Genomic DNA, 21391 nt, shown 5'->3' with positions numbered 1-21391 from the left:
GGGCGCGCCGCTGCTGACGCCATCTCCTCGGCACCTGCCAACATGGAAGGTGGCGACGGCGGCCTCGCTCTGCCGGGCCGTCCGGCTCTGGGCTCCGGAGCGGCTGCAGCGACTGTCCGGGAGCTCCTGCAGGACGGTAAGGAGTCGGGGTCTGGCCGGGCCATGGGGTTGGGGGATTGTCCTGCTCCGCACCTGGGCCCAAGTGGTGGACTCAACCCTTCGCTTTGCAGAAAGTTTTCCTGTCTCGGCGTGACCACTCCCCTCCGCCCGGCCCCCTGGCGTCTGGGTGCTGGCCTGGCCAACCTGTTTCTCCAGGGACTTGCTGTCCCCTTCCCTTCCGGGTGTCCTGGGGACACCTGATTTCTGGAGGCTCCTCATTTCAGCTCTGTCCTCCACGCTCCTGGGGTTTCACTGATGCCCCGAGTTCCCGCCCCCTGTGACCCACTGCTACCGCAGTTCTTGACCAAAGGGTGAAGCGCTTGATTCTATGAGAAGTGTAAGACCTAGAGCAGATTACAAGCGCTTGATGAAGGGGGTCTCATTTTTAGGTAGAGTTGGAAACATCCCCCTGTTAATAAATTTTTGGACTGCACAGGTGGCCCCACTTGTTACAAGCTCGCTTGTTTGTTTGTTTTTTTACAAGTCGTTTATCCACAGCCATACGTGGGGGAGGGTTCGGAGCATTCATTCAGGCTGGGATTAACTATATGTATTGAATATAACAATCAAGTTTATTGATAGTTTTGGATAGAAGTTTCTAGAAATAAGATAAGTTAGCCATAGTATATTTGAGAAGCACATAAAATTGTATTAATGAAGTTAACATGCCCCAAACTTCTTTTTTTTCAGAATAAAGTTCAAGTTTCTAAGATGCTTCTCATCTGTTCTTAATTTTCTTCCCTAATCTCCATCACATTCAACCTTGTATTAAAATAATTAGTGTACTTAATCTTTTCTACTTCATTGTAAAACCCCTTTTTATATTCTGCAGAGTTAATAACAGTACCTTGCCTACAGTAGGTGCAGAGTAAATGGCTTTTAAAAATTGAACATCACAGTAAAGAAGCATATGCACACATATGTAGACCAAAATAGGTTCTAAACGAATGAAATAAAGTTCTAAAGTACTGTTTGTTTTCTGTGTTGTATGTTTTATTATTGCCCTTAATTCCTTGCCTTCTGATTATAATTTACATACTTTTGTCAAAAGTTAGTAATGATGTTTTCTGAGCTAGATCATGTTCTCTAGATTAGGATCTCTGGCTAATGCATCTTTGTACCTTAATTTAAATTCAGGTTAACCAAGTTTTGAGCTCCTGATATATACGCAATTCCCACCCTCAAGTAACTCACCATTTTGGTAGGAGAAATAGTCCTGTAGAGTTATAAAGGTAGGCACCGTAATACAGTGTTGTAAGGGTAGCAGTAGAATTGTATACGAAGTAAAACATTAATACAAAAGAGGATGATAACTGGGAGTGGTTTAAGGGAGTGTCAGGAAAGGCTTTCTAGATGGAGTTAGTTTTGAGGTGTAAATAGGACTTTCCCAGGTGAAGTGGAGGAAACAGTACATGCCGCGCATGGGTATTTATTTCACCTGGGTGCATTCCAGCAATTTTAATCAGTTTTTGGAGGGTAAACAGTCCTCAGTTCTGCTTTCTGTATTTTCCTATTTAGTTCTCTTTGCCATCTTCCACAATAATTATTTAAATCTACTCTTTTCAAACCACTCCCTTCAAGCTCAACAATTGGTTTTCAAGTTCCCTAAAAAAAAAAAAAAAAAAAAAAAAGACTCTATTAGATATGCGCTTCCTCCATTTCTTGCGGTTAAACCTATAAACTAAGCCTGAACCTGCAGTCATTCTTTCTTCCTTCTTTTCTGTTGTATTTTCAATTATTAAAGAAGAGAAGTCTCCATTCCTTCCTAAGGACAGTCCGTCCCCTTGGTGCTCTGAATTTTCTTCCTGTCTCCTCAAGGACCCAGTTATCCTCATTCTATGCCATTGAAATCGCTTTGCCAAGGTCTCCAGTGACTTTCTTGTGGATAAATCAAATGGACACCGTTTCGGTCCTTATCTTACTTGAACTTATGAAAGGGTTCGAATCTTTTCTTGAAATACTTGCCTCATGTGGCTTGTTCCATTTTTTTAAAAATTTCCTAATTCTCTAAGTGTTCTTTTTCAGCTTTCTTTAGATGCTTGTCGTCTTCCTTTCGCCCCTAATTCAGTTGTTCACTCCACTCTTCCCTCCCACAACATTCCTAAGGAATTAAACATTTCCATCAGTAACAGTGATCCACTGTGTTAGGGGTCTGCCAGTGATAGAGGATAGGATTGAGAGGGTTGGTCAGCAGATGCGTAGTTTGAAATTTCGTGAGGTGTTTCTGATGTGCCTCCTATAGGCATGAGAAAGCTAAAAGAGAAGCATGAAGGACAGTCTGTCTTCAGATGCCAAATCCAATGGCCAGTATTCAGCCTTCATTGCGTCTGATCTTTATAAGATCTTTGACACTACTGACTTTCTTTAAGCTGTCCCTTTGGTTTTTTGCCATTCTCTCCTGTTTTTCTTTCTCTCTGAATGCTTAATTTCTTTGATTGCTTTCATTTCTTCTATCTACCCCCAAATTTTGGTGTTTTCCTGCTTCTGAACTCTGTTGTTCCCATTTTCCTTTTTTTGTGCATTCTAAAATGTCTTCCTAAATCATCTGGTCTGTTTTTCATAGTTTGAAAATTAGTATGTATACAAATATACACATATGGCCCTTACCTCTCTTCTGAGCTATAGAACCACTCTCTACTGGACATTTCTGTCTTGACAGTGAACAAGCACTACTAATTCTACATATGAACAAATAGCATAGCTTCTGCACATGAAAAAGTGAAATGAATTTCTTTTTTAAACCCCTCTCCTTTAACCGTTTCCTGTGGTAGTCTCTGTTACCATTAACTGAATGTGGTAAGTTAGATGTGTGCTTGTTCCCACGTAGGTTAGATGTGTGCTTGTTCCCACATAGGTTATGAGTTCCTTGGAGGCAGGGGTACATTCATGTTCATCTTTATACAAAGATTCCTGGTGGACTACTTCATGCAAAACTGAATTCCCTATGTCAGTTAATCAAGAAACTTGGGAATCATCCTTTAATTCTTGGTCTACCTAATCACCCGTTTTTCAGCTTGTCTCTAAGTCCTATACATTATGGTGTCTGAATATTTGTCAAATTTGTCACTTCCTTGACAGTCTTACTGCTACTATCTTAGTCTTCATCCTGTCACTTGGGCTGTTAACATAGCACCTTACTGGCCTCTGTGGCTCTATTCCATGGGTGTGTTGGTAAATTAGCATCCTGGGAAAATAGAAGAAGCCCTGATTTTGTAGTGTATGCTAATTTTCATGGTGTAAATACCCTTACCATGGTCAGTGTTTTTTTTTTTTGTGGTACGCGGGGCTTCTCACTGTTGTGGCCTCTCCCGTTGCGGAGCACAGGCTCTGGACGCGCAGGCTCAATGGCCATGGCTCACGGGCCCAGCCGCTTCGCGGCATGTGGGGTCCTCCCGGACCGGGGCACGAACCCATGTCCCCTGCATCGGCAGGCGGACTCTCAACCACTGCGCCACCAGGGAAGCCCCCATCATCAGTTTTAAGATACGTACTTATGCTGTCAACTGGCTCACAGAATTCCTGAGAGATTAACAGTTGGCTGTCAGGATCCAATCCGAGCCAGCCCCAGCGCACCACCGCGTGGCTAACCCCTTTTCAGTCATCCTCCATACAGCTGGCAGAAACTGTTCTACAACACAAGGCTAACAGAGCTCTTTCTTGGCTTTAAAACCTTAAATGGGAAATAGTCTGAACATTTTGGATATTTTACCAGCCTCTTTTCAAACTGCACCCCAACCTTCCTTTGGAACCTCAAATCCTATCATTCTTTGCCCTTTCTGCCCAAAACACACTGTGATCTAGACATACTTAAGTCAGTATTATCCTTATTCCTCAAAATATGCCATTACATTGGCTGCCTCTAAACCTTCCCTCTTGGAATAGCCTTCTCCACTTGTCTGCCTGACAGGATCCTTAATTCTGAGAACTACTTGGCAAACTCGAAGGAAATGGGGTTCTCAGAATTAAGGCCAAAGTAGCAGTTTCCTTCTTTCACTCCACGACACTTTGAGAGTAGTCAAGAATGAGTCTTTGCTTTTAGCAGAATGATACTTCCAGATGATACATAGATTAGTTCATGCATTCAACCAGTATTGAACACCTGCCATGTGTCAGGCATTGTTCAGGCTCTATGGGTGTGGTAGTACACAAAACAAAGAACTTGCCCTCATGGAGTATACATTATAGCGGATATAGACGATTGAAGTTTTCTTATAAGTACTCTATTTTATAGCTTGTTAGTTTCATAATCTGTCAAGGCAGTCTTACGTATATCTACCATATGGCTAGGAGATAATTGTTTATACCTACATTGACTTCACTTCTGTGTATCTATTTTTCACTCATAATTCTCTCCACTTTCCTTTCACCCACAAATTTGTGGATTTCTGTACAGAAAGATATCTTCTTAACATCTAGCATCACTTCTTGTTTTAAAATTTTTATTTAGGGCCTCCCTGGTGGCGCAGTGGTTGAGAGTCCGCCTGCCGATGCAGGGGATACGGGTTCGTGCCCCGGTCTGGGAGGATCCCATATGCCGCGGAGCGGCTGGGCCCGTGAGCCATGGCCGCTGAGCCTGTGCGTCCGGAGCCTGTGCTCCGCAACGGGAGAGGCCACAACAGTGAGAGGCCCGCGTACAGCAAAAAAAAAAAAAAAAAAAAAAAATTTTTATTTATTTATTTTTTGGCTGTGCCACGTGGCATGTGGGATCTTAGTTCCCTAAGCAGGGATCGAACCCGTGCCCCCTGCAATGGAGGCGCAGATTCTTAACCAGTGGACTTCCAGGGAAGTCCCTTTTTTTTCTTTCTCTTAGGGTTCTACTTTCAACATGGTTTCTCTTTCCATTTACTTATTTCACCCATAAATCCAAAATTTCAGTAATACCTGTAAGTTTGCATTTGCCTACTTCTATTAAAATTTCAGATTCACTTTATTACAACAGTATTTGTGCATCAGTCTGGAGATGCTGGAGACCATAGTTATCAACTACAGTCAGTTTTCCTATTGTCATTGTCAGTGACCTTGTTTTCTTGTGTTAAAAGCTGTGGTTAGTAGTTGTTTGGTTTTTTTTTCAATCTTTTACTCAATATTTTCCTTTTGACTCACTGATTAAAAACTAGCTTTTAGGAATATGCATAGTAGTCCAGAGCATGGGCTCTGCAGCTACACTGCCTGGGTTCAAACAGTGAAGTTGCACAATTTGCATGTCCTGTCTGTGCCTGTCTCTTCACCTGTGAAACGGGGAGAATGATAGTTCCATCAGGGTTGTGTGAACGTTGAATGAGTTAGTATGTATAAAGTGCTTTTATCAGTGCCTGATGCGCAGTAAGTTCTTAGTGAATTTTATCAGTCTCTTCTGCTGTTGCTACCATCTCTCATTTACAACAGAAAGCCTTTTCAGTACTTTCTGGTGTATAGAAAGACCTAAAACTATGTTAACTACGATTATAATTGTTCTGTTGTTTAATATCTGGTTTGGTGCAGTGTAATTAATAAGGATTTTTTCGTATTTTTTTTCCCAGAGTGTTATAGTGATTTTTTAAATGAAGACTTTGATGTAAAGACTTACACTTCTCAATCTATTCATCAAGCTGTAATTGCTGAACAACTAGCAAAACTTGCCCAAGGAATCAGTCAGTTGGATAAAGAACTGCACTTACAGGTAATTCCAATTTTCTGGATCATACAATTTATTCAACCCAGAGTGATAATATATCATTTTTATAATGCTTTTATTATTTAATCTAAATGCGTATTTACATGAACAAATGTGTATTTTTCCAAGTATATCTTCGAAAAGTTTTCTGTAAACTACTTTTTGTTATTTGAAAAATGGATATAGCCATCTCTCCAAAACCTTTTATTCATACTTTGTTTTCATCATCTTAACTGATACGGAGAGCGTATAGGTAGTCAAAAAATAGGATGTCTTCGATAAAGATAATAGAAAATGGAATTTTGGAAGCAGAACAGTGTGAATAAGAAAAACTGGGATGTTCCCATCAGCAGTTCACACTTTATGAGCACAAAATGTAACATTTGATGAAATTACAGAAAGTTGATAAATTTGTGGTGGATAGAACACAATGAGGGGAGTTAGGAGATAGGTCCGAATCTCAGTTGTGCTGTTACCTTTCGTATCATGTAATGCCTTTGAGTCTTGCTTTCTTAAAAAAAAAAAAAGGAAAAAAAAACTATGGAATGGGTTGGAGTGAATAAGGGGGAAGAGGAGATTGTAGTAGAAAATCTTGAAGGTTCCTTCCTCTTCTACAATTCTGTGATTTTTATAGGGTGGTTTTATGGTGTACTTCCTAGTGTTGCCTTTCTTTCTGAGTAGGCACTTAAATATTTATATGAATGAACAAATTGCATGAATAAATGAACTGTTTTCCAGGAAACCTAGATCTGGTATAACGAGACATGTTCCCTTAAGTTTTTCGTGTCTTACTTTATCAATTAAAAGAGCAGTTTGGGGCTTCTCTGGTTTCGCAGTGGTTAAGAGTCCGCCTGCGAATGCCTGGGACACGGGTTTGAGCCCTGGTCCGGGAAGATCCCACATGCTGTGGAGCAACTAAGCCTGTGCGCCACAACTACTGAGCCTGCACTCTAGAGGCCACGAACCACAACTGCTGAGCCCACGTGCCACAGCTACTGAAGCCCGTGCGCCTACAGCCTGTAGTCCGCAACAAGAGAAGCCACCGCAGTGAGAAGCCTGCACACCGCGACAAAGAGTAGCCCTTGCTTTTCGGAACTAGAGAAAGCCTGCGTGCAGCAATTAAGATCCAATGCAGCCAAAAATAAAAATAAATAAAAAATAAATAAATTTATTAAAAAAAGATAGACGTATATATTACAGACAATTCTTTAAAAAAAAAGAGCAGCTTGGTTCAGACTGGGGTGACTTTTAAGGTCAGTTTAAAATTCTGATTATATAATTAGAGATCAATACTTACTGAGAAATATTTATAGGACAGTTTTAATTGTCAGGCTTTGCTTTAGGCTGTGTGGATAGAAAAATGAAAACATTTCCTGGCTCTCCAGGGATTCACAGACTAGTGGCAGATACATAATGACAGGCAAGTGATGCCTGTTTTAAATAGAATAGTACAAAGTGTCTATGGGAGCAGGGGAAAATGCACTTAATTCTGCCTAGGTTTCTCAGGGGGTAGCTTTTTGCAGGAGCCACCTGAAATTCTTTCTGCCTTTTTGTGGTTGGCATTTTCCTTATTCTTTGCATATAGTACCTTCTCTGAAGGAATCGGTAAAAACTTAAAATCTATTTAACATCTCCTAGAGGGGGAAAGTTATACTTACCGTGGTTCTGGATGTAGGGTGGAGGAAGTCTCTGATTCCTGGTATGAGATCTGAACCTGCTACAATTGTTTTTCTGCACAAGCAAAATTGGGATAATGCTAACCAAACCAGTAAATAAAATATAATAAAAATAATTTAAAATATCATTGAGATGATTAAAATTACAAAAGATGTACCGAAGTATGTATTAGTCAGGGCTTTAGTACAGGAAGCAGAAACCACTCTAGGTATTTAAAGCAGGAAGATATTTAATACAGAGTATTGGATGGACAGCTAATGGAATGAGTTGAAGGATCTACCACAGATGCAACACAGAGACCTGGAAGCTCCTGCTGTTACCCGCCATGCCACTGCTAAAGTTCAGCTTCTGGATGCTTGGTAACTGAACTCTGGAATGATCTATAGGGCTATCTCAACTGTCTCTAAATCCTCAGGTCTCAGGACTTTGCTTACTAGCTGAAACAGTAATGGGAAGATAGTTTTCCTCTTTCTTCTGTCTTCTAAATCTCTTGGAAATTCATCCAGTTGACCGCAGGGGAGTCTATGAAATTGTAGTTTTAGTCTTTTCAACCTTTCCAGAGTATCACAAGGGACAAAGAATAGAGAATTAGAAAAATATTCATCTTGTTATGTTGGACACATTAATGACCATATCAGTGGACTGGGGAGAACTCAGATGTCTTCTGGATAAGAGACATAGGAGACCGATAGTAACACTTATTTTAGCTTTGTGATAGAGGAACTTGCTAGAATGACAAGTGACATGTGAAAGAGGACAAAGTAGAGGATTTAGGCATTCCATTGAATGAATCTTTGCTGATTAGGAGCTTCAGTTTACAGACTAGACATGAAACTTCTTATTCATTGTAATAAAGGGTACAAAATAGTAAGGATTCCTGCATTGTTCTAAAGATTTGCTTGATTTCTTGGTGTTTCTAGGACTCTCTTGTGTGTAGCCTTTAACTCTTAACTTTTATGGGTTTTTTTTTTTTTGATATGAGTATTCACACTGCCCTAATTTTCTTAAAAATACCAGTCTTCTGCAGGGAAGAGGATTTGCTGTGACATTAGGAAGCTGGAAGCAGAGAGCTGTTTAGGGAGGCGCTGACTCTGCTTTATCTTTCCAAATTAGAATGTGGTCTTGATGATGCTGAATTAAATGCAAGAACTAAAAGAACCTGATGTTTGAAAACACTCTTTAAAAGGGAAGCGTGTAGTAATTAGCATGGCAAGAATTAGCTGGTTTTTGTTTTTCAGTTTGGGCACAACTCCTCCTGCACATCCCCCTAGGAAACCACGGGGCTAATGAAAAGACGTCTTTGGCTCTGTGTTGAGCTATATAGCGTGTTTGTGCTCCCACCAGTCATTCAGCTCAAACACACCTTTATAACCTGTATTTTTTGTATTAGCATTTTCTCACTTTCCATAAAGAGAGAGCCCTTCAATTCTACTTTGTGGTTATAAATTAAAATACTTAATACTTGCAGTGCTGATTATTCCTTCTTGATTTTCAGGTCGTTGCAAGACATGAGGATTTATTGGCACAAGCAACTGGGATTGAGTCTTTGGAAGGTATATTTCCATTAACTATTATATATTGTACAGAGCTAGCCCTGGGCTTGGAAACTTCTCCTGTGAAGGGTCAGAAAGTAAATAGTTTAGACTTTGCAGGCCATACCGTCTCTGTTGCAACTACTAAACTCTGCTGTTACAGGGTGAAAGCAGCCAGGTAATATGGAAACGAATGTGTGTGGCTGTGTTCCAACAAAACTTTAATAAAACTTTGCTGACCCCTGAGCTAAACTCTCTGGGTTTAAATCCTTTTCCCACCTACTAGAAGTGTGACTTTGGAGAACTTACTTAACCTTTCTGTGCCTCAGTTTTATCTATAAAGGAGGAGTATTAATATGTACTAATATGTTATTTAGAGGATTAAATGAGTTAGCAAAATACTTCGAACAATTCCTGGCACATATTTAGTGCTTTTATAACTGTTAGTTAATTAAAACAAATAAGCAGGGGAATTCCAGTGGTTACAGTGGTTAGGACTCCGCACTTTGACTGCTATGGACGCACGTTCAATCCCTGGCTGGGGAACTAGGATCCAGCAAGCCGCGTGGCGTGGCCAAAAAAAAAAGAGAAACAAAAACAAAATCAACTCCACTAAAGTAGTGGAAATAGGCTTGAATTCTTTCCTATTTCTTTGAAATGCTTTTCAAAAATGAAAGTATAGTAGAATAATAATACATTGGATTTTTATTATGAACTCTCTTATTTTTGTTTGACTATATCTTATGAATTTGTCATTCTCTATTAAATTAAACTGCATCTCATAAGTATGAAATGTTAATATTGTATTTTCCATTATCACTTGTGTTGTGATTACTATTAATCATTGCACATTAAAAGAAAGCTAAGTGATTTTTCCCTATGTTGATGAAATTCTTAAGGAAGAAGGATATTGCTTTCTGTGATGCAATATTCTTTTTTTTTTTTTTTTTTTGCGGTGTGCGGGCCCCTCACCGCTGCGGCCCCTCCCGTTGCGGAGCACAGGCTCCGGACGCGCAGGCTCAGCGGCCATGGCTCACGGGCCCAGCCGCTCCGCGGCATGTGGTATCCTCCCGGACCGGGGCACGAACCCACGTCCCCCGCATCGGCAGGCAGACTCTCAACCACTGCGCCACCAGGGAAGCCCCTGTGATGCAATATTCTTTAATGCTTCCTCTAGTATTTCTTATGTGCACTCAAAGATGTTATTTTCAGCATGTGCACTGTTTGTAAGGCATCCTGATGAAGAACATAGTATTTTGGAGATAACAATTTGTTATTTGAATATTTAGGATAGATATCAGACTATGTTCATGGGAAAATTAAGAGGCTCTAGGTACTGACTTACTATGGAAAATTAATTTTCTTTAATCTCATAATATTTTTATATGTTTCTGGAAGCAAGTAAATAATACCTTGTTTTTAATGGTAATTTCTGTAAACAAATGAATAAAGGTTTTTTTCCTTTATAGAAACCCATAGGGATGTCATGGTAGTACGTTGATTTTGAGTGTATATAGGTGTAGATGAATCATCACAACAGAAATACTTCTCATTGTGGTTTTCTTTTTCTTTTTCTTTTTTTTAAATTGGCCACACCACATGGCTTGCAGGATCTTAGTTCCCCAACCAGGGATTGAACCTGGGCCACCACAATGAAAGTGCCGAGTCCTAACTACTGGACTGCCAGGGAATTCCCTATGTGTGTTTATTTCTATAGTGTGCTGATTTTCCCCAGAGTGCTTTTCAGTGGTTAAAACATTTAAAATATGCTGTTAGACTAAGTTAGAATGACTATCCATTGGGTGACTGTGTACAGTACAAAGGCTGACTTCTCTGAATTCCTATGATAATCTAAGAATATTCTCCAGATTATTTGAACATAAGTCAAAGTATGAATCAATTAGTATTCATTTTAGCATGATGTGTATTTCTAATCATTTATTAAACTTTTTGAGATATGTGTTATGTATTTGAAAATGAGTATTACCCCAACTTCTACTTCATCTGCTTTTTCTCCTATATATTTAAAATTTTGGCCATATAATTCATTTGGAGATATATTTACTTAGCCTATTTTATTAAAATTTACTCTCTCTTCATTTTTTGTTTATTTATGCATTTAAATTTTAATTGAGAATTTGTTAGATTCCAGGCAGCTGTAACAATATACAGAGTCCCTGTCCTTATGGAGTTTGGAGGTATATTTAATTAAGCCTATTTTATGAAAAAGATAGCCTAATTTCTTCATTTATTTGCTCACTCAGTCAAATAGTAATTGAGAACTTGTTAGATACCAGGCACCTGTGAACAATAGAGTCACTGTTCTCATGATATTTATGTTCTAGGTAGGGAATTAGACCAAAAAAAAAATGTGTAAGTAGGGAACTTCAGGTACTTTTAAGTCCTAAAAGAAAATAAAATAGTTGATGAGGTAGAAGAATGGGAGTTTCTTACTAGCTAGGATGGGCAGGAGATGCTTCTCTGAGAAGATGACATTTGAACTGAGATCTGAATGATGAGAAAGAGCTACCACATGACTATCTGGGGAGGAGAGTGTGGTAAGCTGAGGGACCAATAAATGGAATTAGCGTGGCATGTTTGAAGGGCAGAAAGAAAAGGCTAGTATGACTAGAGTTTAGTGAACGAGGGAAAGAATTGTAGATGAGGTTCTTGGGAAGGAATTTTGATTTTCATTCTAAATGCAATGGTAAACAGTTGGAGGGTTTTAATTAGAGATGTGATTAATGCTCTAAAAAGTTTTCTCTGGTGGCTCTATAGGAAGGCAAGAGTAGAATCTGGGGTACCAATTTAGAAGCTATTAGAGTAGTAGACATTGATGGTGCCTTGAATTAGTGGTGGATGTAAAGAGAGAGAAGAGAATGGGATAGAATGGGGGTAGAGCTGATAGGATTTGTTGATGGGAAATGAAAGGTCTGAGGGAAAAAAGTCACCAACAGTGATTCCTAAGATTTTAGTCTGAAAAATTGGATAGATGAGTAACTGAGGTGTGTCACACTGGAGAGGATCATGGTGGGGCAGACGTTATCTTGGGTGTCTTAAATTTGTCATAAGAAAGTTCAGGGCTAGAGATTTGTGTGTGTGTGTGTGTGTGGGGGGTGTGTGTATCGATAGGCAGGTATAAAGAAAATCTATATAGAGGTATGTACATATGTGTGTATAGAAAATCAGTATTTTATTGATAGTGTTTAAAACATTGGGTTTGAATGAAATCCCTAAGAGAGATTCTAGATGGAGAAGAGAAGATGGCTGAGGATCAAATCTTGGAGTACTCCAGCATGTAGAGATCTAACAGAGAAGGCGTGGGAGCAACTCATGCCATCAGAGGGAGCCCACGAGGGTGATGCCTTGGAAGCCTAGAGAAAAAAATGTTTTAGGGAGGGAGTGGTTCAACGTGTAGTGCATTTCTGAGAGTTAGAACAAGATCAAGAGAGAACTGACAATAGAATTCAGCACCTTGGAGATTTCTGGTGACGTTGACAAGATCTGTTTTGGTGGCATATGTGTGAAAGGTGTTGCGACTGGGTTGTGGAGAGAATAAGATGTGAGGAAGTGATGATAACAAGGAAAGCCAGTTCATTCTTGGAGGTTTAAGGTCAGTGAACCATAATACCGGCAGAAATCCTTGGGTTCAGAAAGGATTCTATTGGACTGAGCCATATTAAAACATTTGTATGCAGATAGGAATATTAATTAGTTCTGAAATTACTTCATCTAATATGACAACATTCTATACTTAAATTTATTTAGAATGCTATGTTTCAGAACTACAGCTATGCCAGTTGAATATAGAAACTGAGTTTTAAAGAATATAGTTCAAAATAATTAAATCTGTAATATTGGAAAGCCCATTTTTAGGCATATAAAAAAGTAAAATTTCAGATCTGTCTTCCTGAAAATAATTCTACAATTTTATAAACAGTTCTTCATCATGTTATGTAAGTAGAGAGTAAAGGCAATAATATACTTGCTGTCCATATTTATTATCTATCTAGCATTGGGGGTTAGAGAGAGTATACCAGGAGAAGAGTACCTCATTTCCAGATCATTCAGGGCCTTGTAGACCAAGCTGTGGACTTTAGTTTTAACATAGGAGCAAAGGGGAGACTGGGGAAGGGTTTTAGCAGATGAGTGTTATAATTTGCACTTCCAAAGGTCACTCAGGCTTTTTTTTAAATATAATTTTTGAAATAAATTTCTTAATTTATTTTTTGGCTGTGTTTGGTTTTCATTCCTGGGCGTGGGCTTTCTCTAGTTGAGGCGAGCAGGGGCTACTCTTCATTGTGGTGCGTGGGCTTCTCACTGCGGTGGCTTCTCTGCTTACGGAGCAGGGGCTCTAGGCATGCGGGCTTCAGTAGTTGTGGCTCACGGGCTCAGTAGTTGCGGCTTGCGGGCTCTAGAGTGCAGGCTCAGTAGTTGTGGCACACGGGCTTAGTTTCTCTGCAGCATGTGGGATCTTCCTGGACCAGGGCTTGAACCTGTGTCCCCTGCATTGGCAGGTGGATTCTTAACCACTGCACCACCAGGGAGGTCCCATGCTTCTTTTTTTGTAATTGTAGTACAATACACATTAACATGAAATTTACCACTTTAACCATTTTAAACTATATAACTTAGTGCTATTAATTGCATTTATAGTGTTGTGCAACCATCACTATCCAGTTCCAGAACTTTTTCATCACCTCAAATGGAAACCCTGTACCCATTAAGCAGTCACTTCCCATTCCTTGTCAGACTTCTTTAGTGGAGCAAGGTTGGGACGGGGAAGACTAGTTAGAAGTTTTTGCAGTAGTCTAGGTAAAAGATATTGGTTGGATTATGATGACGGCAGAAAAAAATGGAAAAATTTCTCTATTTTTTTCTTTTAACTTTTTAGCCAATTTGAACCCTCGTAAATTTGTAAAGTAATGTAAGCTGTTATGTTTTCCTAGGTGTCCTTCAGATGATGCAGACAAGAATTGGGGCTTTACAGGGAGCTGTTGATAGGTACTGTTGTTCATTTTGTAAATAAATGAAATGGAAAGATTTTTACCCATTGATATTTTGAAGATGATTTTGTCACTCCTCTTTCTGTTTTTCCTTTAGGATGAAAGCAAAAATTGTTGAGCCATACAATAAAATAGTAGCCCGTACTGCTCAACTAGCAAGACTTCAGGTAGGTCCTCACTTTGTCATTTCTTTGTACTTTTACTTCATTTTGTCTTTATAAGCGAGCAAATTTCAAGACAATGAATTCTGAGGAAGTAAGAGAATATGAGAGAAAGTGGGAAAAATACTAAAGAGCTTTAAAAGAAGATATCCAGTTTAAAAAATAAAAATCTAAACTACTATTCAAGTGAATTATTTTCACTCTTATTATTTCAGTGTATTACTAACTTTTTAGAATTCAGAATTATTTCTCTTAATAGAGAACAGGAAGAAACCTTTTATCCTTACAGTTTGCTGTGATCCAATGTAAGGAACCCAAACCTATAACTTCTGTACTACAGCGGTCCCCAACCTTTTTGGCGCCAGGGACCGGTTTTGTGGAAGACAGTTTTTCCGCGGACCGGGGAGGTGGGGGTGGGGGGATGGTTTCACATGATTCAAGAGCATTACGTTTATTGTGCACTTTATTTCTGCTATTGTTACATTGTCCTATATAATGAAATGATTATACAACTCACCATAATGCAGGATCCGTGGGAGCCCTGAGCTTGTTTTCCTGCAACTAGATGGTCCCACCTGGGGGTGATGGGAGACATTGACACCTGAAGTGTGTTGCTTAGGTCCAGTCTACTGCGTAATCTCGTTTTGGTTTGTCTGTCACTGCAGAAAACCCTGCTTCACAAAGATAGGATGTTGAAAATGGAAGCAGGCTTTTCAGTGCTTTTGTGGCAATCTCAGGATATCCTGCCTTGACTTTAATCCAGAACGTATGGAGATTTGAAGTTGTCTCAAACATATTTTTAAGGACACCGTCATTTACAATCTCAAGCAGTTGATCCTCTTCTAGCACAGACAAAGTCGATTCACCGGGCTTATTCACAAATGGGTCGCAGATCCATTCCTTCCCAGTTCGGGGGTCTTTTGTGGCTGGGAAGTAATGCTCAAACTCTTTTGAAAGCTGAGATGGGTGATCATGCACCAGCTGGGAGAAAGAAGGCCCTGGCTCAGCCTCTTTCAAAATCTCTGCTAATATTTGAAACATGTCAAAAACCCTAGTGTTCACTCATTGCCCTCATAATTCCAGTTTGGCTTTGAACGCAGCCATTTTATCTGCCAACTTGAACACAGTGGTTGTTCTCCCCTGAAGTGACAGATTGAGGTCGCTGAGCAGGTGGAATATGTCACACAAGTAAGCAAGTTTTGCGACCCCATTCTGTGGCACTGAAATGTGCTGCCAGTGGTGACTGTTTTTCTAAAAGAAATCTCTGGAGTGGCTCTCATAACTCAAAAACTCTGACCAGTGATCTACCTTTAGAAAGCCATCTCACTTCTGTGTATAAGAGAAGACGTGTGTGCTCTGCGTCCATTTCCTCACAGAGCTGTGTGGACAGATGTGAGTTAAGGGCATGTACTTTAATATGGTTGATAATTTTAATCACATCCTGCAAAATGTTAAGTTCAGGTGACGTTTTTCAGCTAGCCAGCATTTCCCTATGGATGACACAGTGTGTAGACTCACATTCAGAAGCAACCTCTTTGACCCGAGTAGTGAAACCAGAAAGCCGTCCAGTCATGGCAGCCGCTCTGTGCGTGCATATATCGACACAAAATGACCAATTCACTTTTCCTGATATGTAATCATTCAAAGACTTGAAGAGTTCTGCAGCTATTGTGTTGGTTGGCAACAAAAGTGCACATAACATATCCTCATGCACATCCTCCTGAAAGATATATCGCACAAAAACAAGCATTGTTGCCTTGTCAACATCAGTAGCCTCGTCAACCTGGATTGCGTACCATGGTGACTCATTAATCCTCTCTAACAATTGTGCCTCAGTATCCTCTGCTATTTCATCAATTCGTCTAGTTATGGTGCTAGCCAGAAGAGGAACACGTGCCACGTTTTGAACTGCAGCCTTTCCTAAAAGTTCATGACAGATGTCCTTAGCAGCAGGCAGGCTCAACTCTTCACCAATGGTAAAGGGCTTTTTTAAAAAGATTTATTTATTATCTATTTATTTAGTTAGCTTATTTTTGGCTGCATCGGGTCTTAGTTGCGGCACGCAGGATCTTCATTGAGGTACGCGGGATCTTTCATTACAGTGCGTAGGCTCTTTGGTACGATGCACAGGTTTCTCTCTAGTTGTGGTGTGCAGGTTTTCTATTCTCTAGCTGTGGTGCGCAGGCTCCAGGGCGTGTGGGCTCTGTAGTTTGCGGTACCTAGGCTCTCTAGTTGAGGCGCGCAAGCTCAGTAGTTACAGTGTGTGGGCTTAGTTGCCCTGCAGCATGTGGGATCTCAGTTCCCCGACCAGGGATCGAACCCGTGTCCCTGGCATTGTAAGGCGGATTCTTTACCACTGGACCACCAGGGAAGCCCAGTAAAGGGCTTCTTAGCTTTAGCAATGCGGTTAGGGACTAAGAATGATGCTCTCAGTGCAGACACATTTGATGAAGTGGTGGCCTTCAATAATTGCTTCTATTCTTCGTGTTCACGTTTTTTTCTTTTGAAAAACTCCAAAGGCTTGTCTTTTAATGCAGGGTGCTTGGTCTCCATGTGGCGAAACAGTTCTGAGGGTTTCATGTCTTCCTCAGATTGCTAGTTGCCACATATCATACAGAGCGGGCTTGGAGAATGTGAATCACCTGTGGCCATGAACCTGTAATTTAAGTAGGACTCTTGGTATTTTCTTTTAAATGCAGCTTTCTTTTTGTGGGCAGTCTTAGAGTCTTCTGCTGTCTCATCATTGTGTCTTTTCCCCCTTTTCAAAGAAGCTCTCCAGCGACGTTTGTTATTTACTCGTTTTGGCTAGGGTTAGCTTGAGACAAGTACACAGTGCAGGAAGGAGGTGCGGCCAGAAGTGGGCAGGCCACGCGCGGACTGAAGTAAGTGTCAGTTTCTGACTTAAAGCCTGCCACCCCATGCAGTTGTACAATTGAAGTACATCAACTCACTTGCCACTGTAAAGCCTGCCACCAGATGCAGCTTAACTGTCACTTTCCACTCACTTATAGAGTTTTGATATGAGTCTGCAAGCAGTTGATTTATCACGGTCTCTGTGCAGTCAAACCTCGCTGCTAACGATAATCTGTGTTTGCAGCCGCTCCCCAGCGCTAGCATCACTGCGTCAGCTCCACCTCAGATCATCAGGCATCAGATTCTCATAAGGAGCGCGCAGCCTAGGTCCCTCGCGTGCGCAGTTCACAGCAGGGTTTGCGCTCCTATGAGGATCTAATGCTGCCACTGATCTGACAGGAGGCGGAGCTCAGGTGGCAATGCGAGCAATGGGGAGCAGTTGTAAATACAGATGAAGCTTCGCTCACTCACCCGCCGCTCACCTCCTGCTGTGTGGCCCGGTTCCTAACAGGCCACGGACCGGTACCGGTCCATGGCCTGGGGACTGGGGACCCCAGCTGTAATAGATGTTTTAGTATTTTAATCTTTGCTATTTCTGGGTCAGTTTTTGTCAATTGACCTTTCTTCTTGTTACGGGTGTTATTTTTAGGCTTCTTTTCGTGCTTGGTAATTTTTGATTTTATACTGGAAAGGTGTGTTTTGTGTTCAGGGGTCTGGATTTTTAAAAATTTCCTTGAAATGGTGTTGGGCTTTATTCTTGTTCACAGTTAACTTACTTGAAATTAGTCTGATCTTTTTGAGGATTGGTTTTAAATATTTATTTATTTATTTATTTATTTATTTATTTATTTAGCTGCATCAGGTCTTAGTTGCGGCTTTCAGGATCTTTGTGGCACGTGGAATCTTTGCTGCAGCATGAGGGACCTTTTGTTGCAGTGTGCGGGCTTCTCTCTAGTTGTGGTGCACGGGCTAAGTAGTTGCGGCACGTGGGCTCTCTAGTTGTGGCGCACAGACTTAGTTGCCCCACGGCATGTGGGATCTTAGTTCCCTGACCAGGGATCGAACTCACGTCCCCTGCATTGGGAGGAGGATTCTTAACCCCTGGACCACCAGGGAAGTCCCTACGGATTGGTTTTAAATCTTTGTTAGTGCAGGTTCAGAGCATCCTTTAGCCTAGGGATAGTTTAGTTTAGCCATGTTTACTACTAGGTCTTTCCGCTATGAGCTCTGTGCATTGTTTCAGTGTTTCTTTCCGTGTGTTTCCTCTTACACATGCACAAATTGGCTCTTAGCCAGAGACTTGAGGCCATCTTTCTGCACATCTCCCCAGCCTCTCCTTCCTGGCCAGTTCTCTGCCCATAAACTCTAGCTCCTTTTGCCTTTCCTGAAATCTGATCTGTTTTCACACTTCAGAGAGACTGTCATGTTCTGTTTGCGTTTGCTTCACTTCAGCTAGAAAATTGTCTTCCAGCAGTAAATTGGGACAGTTGTTAAGCTCATTTTCTTTATTTTCTTTCTCCTGTGCTATTTTTCAGTATCTTTTGTCTGAAAATTTTATTTCATGTATTTTGTTCAGTTTTCTAGTTGTTTAAGATGGGAGGGTAAATTCTGCCCTATTATTCCATCATTGTTAGAAGTAGAAATTGCCTTCATTAAAAAAAATTGAATTATAAGTCACATACTATAAAATTCACCACTTTAAAGTACACGTTTGTGTTAACTGAGTGGTTTTTACTATATTCACAGGGTTGTGCAATCATCACCGCTGTCTAATGCCAAAACATTTTCATTACTCCAGAAAGAAACCTTAAGCTCAGTAGTAATCACTCCTCCTACCCCCTTCCCCCTCGGCCCTCCCCAGCTTTCTAGTCTGCTGTCTGTCTATGGATTTGCCTATGCTGGATATTTCATATAAATGCATCATACGTTGTGTGGCATTATTTTGTCTGGCTTCCTTCACTTAGCATAATGTTTTCAAGGTTTATCCATGTTGTAGCAGGTGTCAGTACTTCATTCCTTTTTATGACCAAATAATATTCCATTGTACGGATATACCACATTTTTGTTTATCCATTTATTTTGCTTGCCTATCAGTTGATAGATAGTTGTTTCCGCTTATTGGCTATTATGAATAAAAACTGTTATGAACATTTGTGTACAAGTTTTTGTGTGACGTGTTTTTTTCGGTTATCTTGGGTATATACCTGAGAATATATACGCTAGGTCATATGCTAACTCTGTGTTTATTTTGACGTATCAAATCAATGTATGAACACCTTAAACAGTGTTCTATGTCAATTATATTTCAACAAAGCTGGAGAAAACTTTTTGAGGAGTGCCAAACTGTTTTCCAAAGCAGCTGTACCATTTTACATTCCTATCAGCTATATATGAGGGTTTCAATTTCTTTCTCGCCAAGACTTCTTTTCTTTTTAATATAGCCATCCTATTGGTTGTGAAGTACTATCTCGTTGTTTTGATATGAATTTCCCCAATGACTAATGATACTGAGCATCTTTTATTGTGCCTATCGGCCATTTTTATATATTCTCTGGAGAAATGTCTATTCATATCTTTTGCTCATTTTTAAAATGAGTTATTTGTCTATTCCCTCTCTCCCTCCCTTCCTTTCTATACTTGGCATATTGTGTTCTGGCTTCCAATTTAGTTGTTGAGAAGCTGTCATTTTGACCTGGTCTTTTGAAGGTAATCTGCAGGTTTCCTCTGGTTTCTTTTTTAAAAATTATTTATTCATTTATTTAGTTTAACATCTTTATTGGAGTATAATTGCTTTACATTGTTGTGTTAGTTGCTGCTGTATAACAGAGTGAATCAGCTATACGTATACATATATCCCCATATCCCCTCCCTCTTTTTTTTTTTTTTTTTTTTGCGGTACGTGGGTCTCTCACTGTTGTGGCCTCTCCCATCGCGGAAAACAGGCTCCGGATGCGCAGGCTCAGCGGCCATGGCTCACGGGCCCAGCCGCTCCGCGGCATGTGGGATCTTCCCGGACCGGGGCACGAACCCATGTCCCCTGCATCGGCAGGCAGACTCTCAACCACTGCGCCACCAGGGAAGACCCTCCCCTCCCTCTTGCGTCTCCCTCCCACCCTCCCTATCCCACCCCTCTAGGTGGCCACAAAGCATGAGCTGATCTCCCTGTGCTATGTGGCTGCTTCCCACTAGCTATCTATTTCACATTTGGTAGTGTATATATGTCCATGCCACAATCTCACTTCGTCTCAGCTCACCCTTCCCCCTCACTGTGTCCTCAAGTCCATTCTCTATGTCTGCATCTTTATTCCTGTACTGCCCCTAGGTTCTTCAGAACCATTTTTTTTTTTTTTGCGGTACGCGGGCCTCTCATTGTTGTGGCCTCTCCCGTTGCGGAGCACAGGCTCCAGATGTGCAGGCTCAGCGGCCATGGCTCACGGGCCCAGCTGCTCTGCGGCATGTGGGATCTTCCCGGACCGGGGCACGAACCCGTGTTCCCTGCATCGGCAGGTGGACTCTCAACCACTGCACCACCAGGGAAGCCCCAGAACCATTTTTTTTTCTTTTTTTTAGATTCCATATATATGTGTTAGCATATGATATTTGTTTTTCTCTTTGATTTCTTCAGATTTCTCTTCAGTTTCAGAATGGTTTCTTTTTATTCATTTCATGTGCAATTTGTTTTTCTTCTTCCATCTGTGAGTTTATCTCTTTCATCATTTCTGAGCGGTGCTTTCTTCAAGTATGTATCATTCTCACTCTCCTTTGTCTTCGATTCTGATTAAATGTACACTCAACTTTCTCTCTTTATCATCTAAGTCACCCTCTTTTCCTTACTTAACATTTTTTTCCTTTCCTTGCTGTTCTCTGGAGTTTTTTCTGATTGGTTATCTACTTCATTAATTTATTCCTAACCACTTCCTGTGGTTAAAATAGTCTATTATTATTTTGCTAAGTTTTGGTTACCGTATGTTTTATTTTTAGAAGTTCTTTGTTTCTTTTCCTAAAGTGCTGTATCACCTATTTCTTGTTCCCTGACTTTGATTTCTTTGAATATATTCTGCTGAAGTATTCTATTGCCTTACTCTGGTAGGTATAGTATTTGTAGTCTTTGTGGGTATGTTTATCTTGGTGGTGCTTGCTGGTTCTATCTAATGGAGTACAGTATTCCTGGGTGCCTGGTTATTTTTTGCTGAGTGTTGGACATTTTATTTGAAAAGTTATTTTTTAGAATATTTGAGTCCTTCAGAGAGGATTTATTTTGTTTTTCTATGGCAGCAGAAATCACTACCAGTCCAAGAACAACATTAAGTTTAATCAATTTTAACTCTCCTCCTCCACTTTGTCTCAGAG

At 40.5% G+C, this 21391-nt stretch overlaps 1 protein-coding gene across 1 annotated transcript in view; it reads left to right on the top strand.

Moving 5' to 3' along the window:
• The first annotated feature begins 3 nt into the window (after window positions 1-3).
• Window positions 4-21391, top strand: part of COG5 (component of oligomeric golgi complex 5) — a 273181-nt gene continuing 251793 nt past the window's right edge. The window contains exons 1-5 of the mRNA XM_082632836.1: window positions 4-136; window positions 5679-5818; window positions 8985-9042; window positions 13971-14025; window positions 14125-14194. Coding sequence (XP_082488962.1) covers window positions 43-136; window positions 5679-5818; window positions 8985-9042; window positions 13971-14025; window positions 14125-14194 — 417 coding nt within the window. The 5' untranslated portion in view covers window positions 4-42. The remainder of the gene's footprint in view (window positions 137-5678; window positions 5819-8984; window positions 9043-13970; window positions 14026-14124; window positions 14195-21391) is intronic.

Source organism: Mesoplodon mirus (genome assembly GCF_964341445.2).
Source record: "Mesoplodon mirus genome assembly, chromosome: 9".
In the NCBI taxonomy this organism is placed as follows: Eukaryota; Metazoa; Chordata; class Mammalia; order Artiodactyla; family Ziphiidae; genus Mesoplodon; species Mesoplodon mirus.
This window is presented reverse-complemented; position numbering and strand designations above follow the sequence as displayed.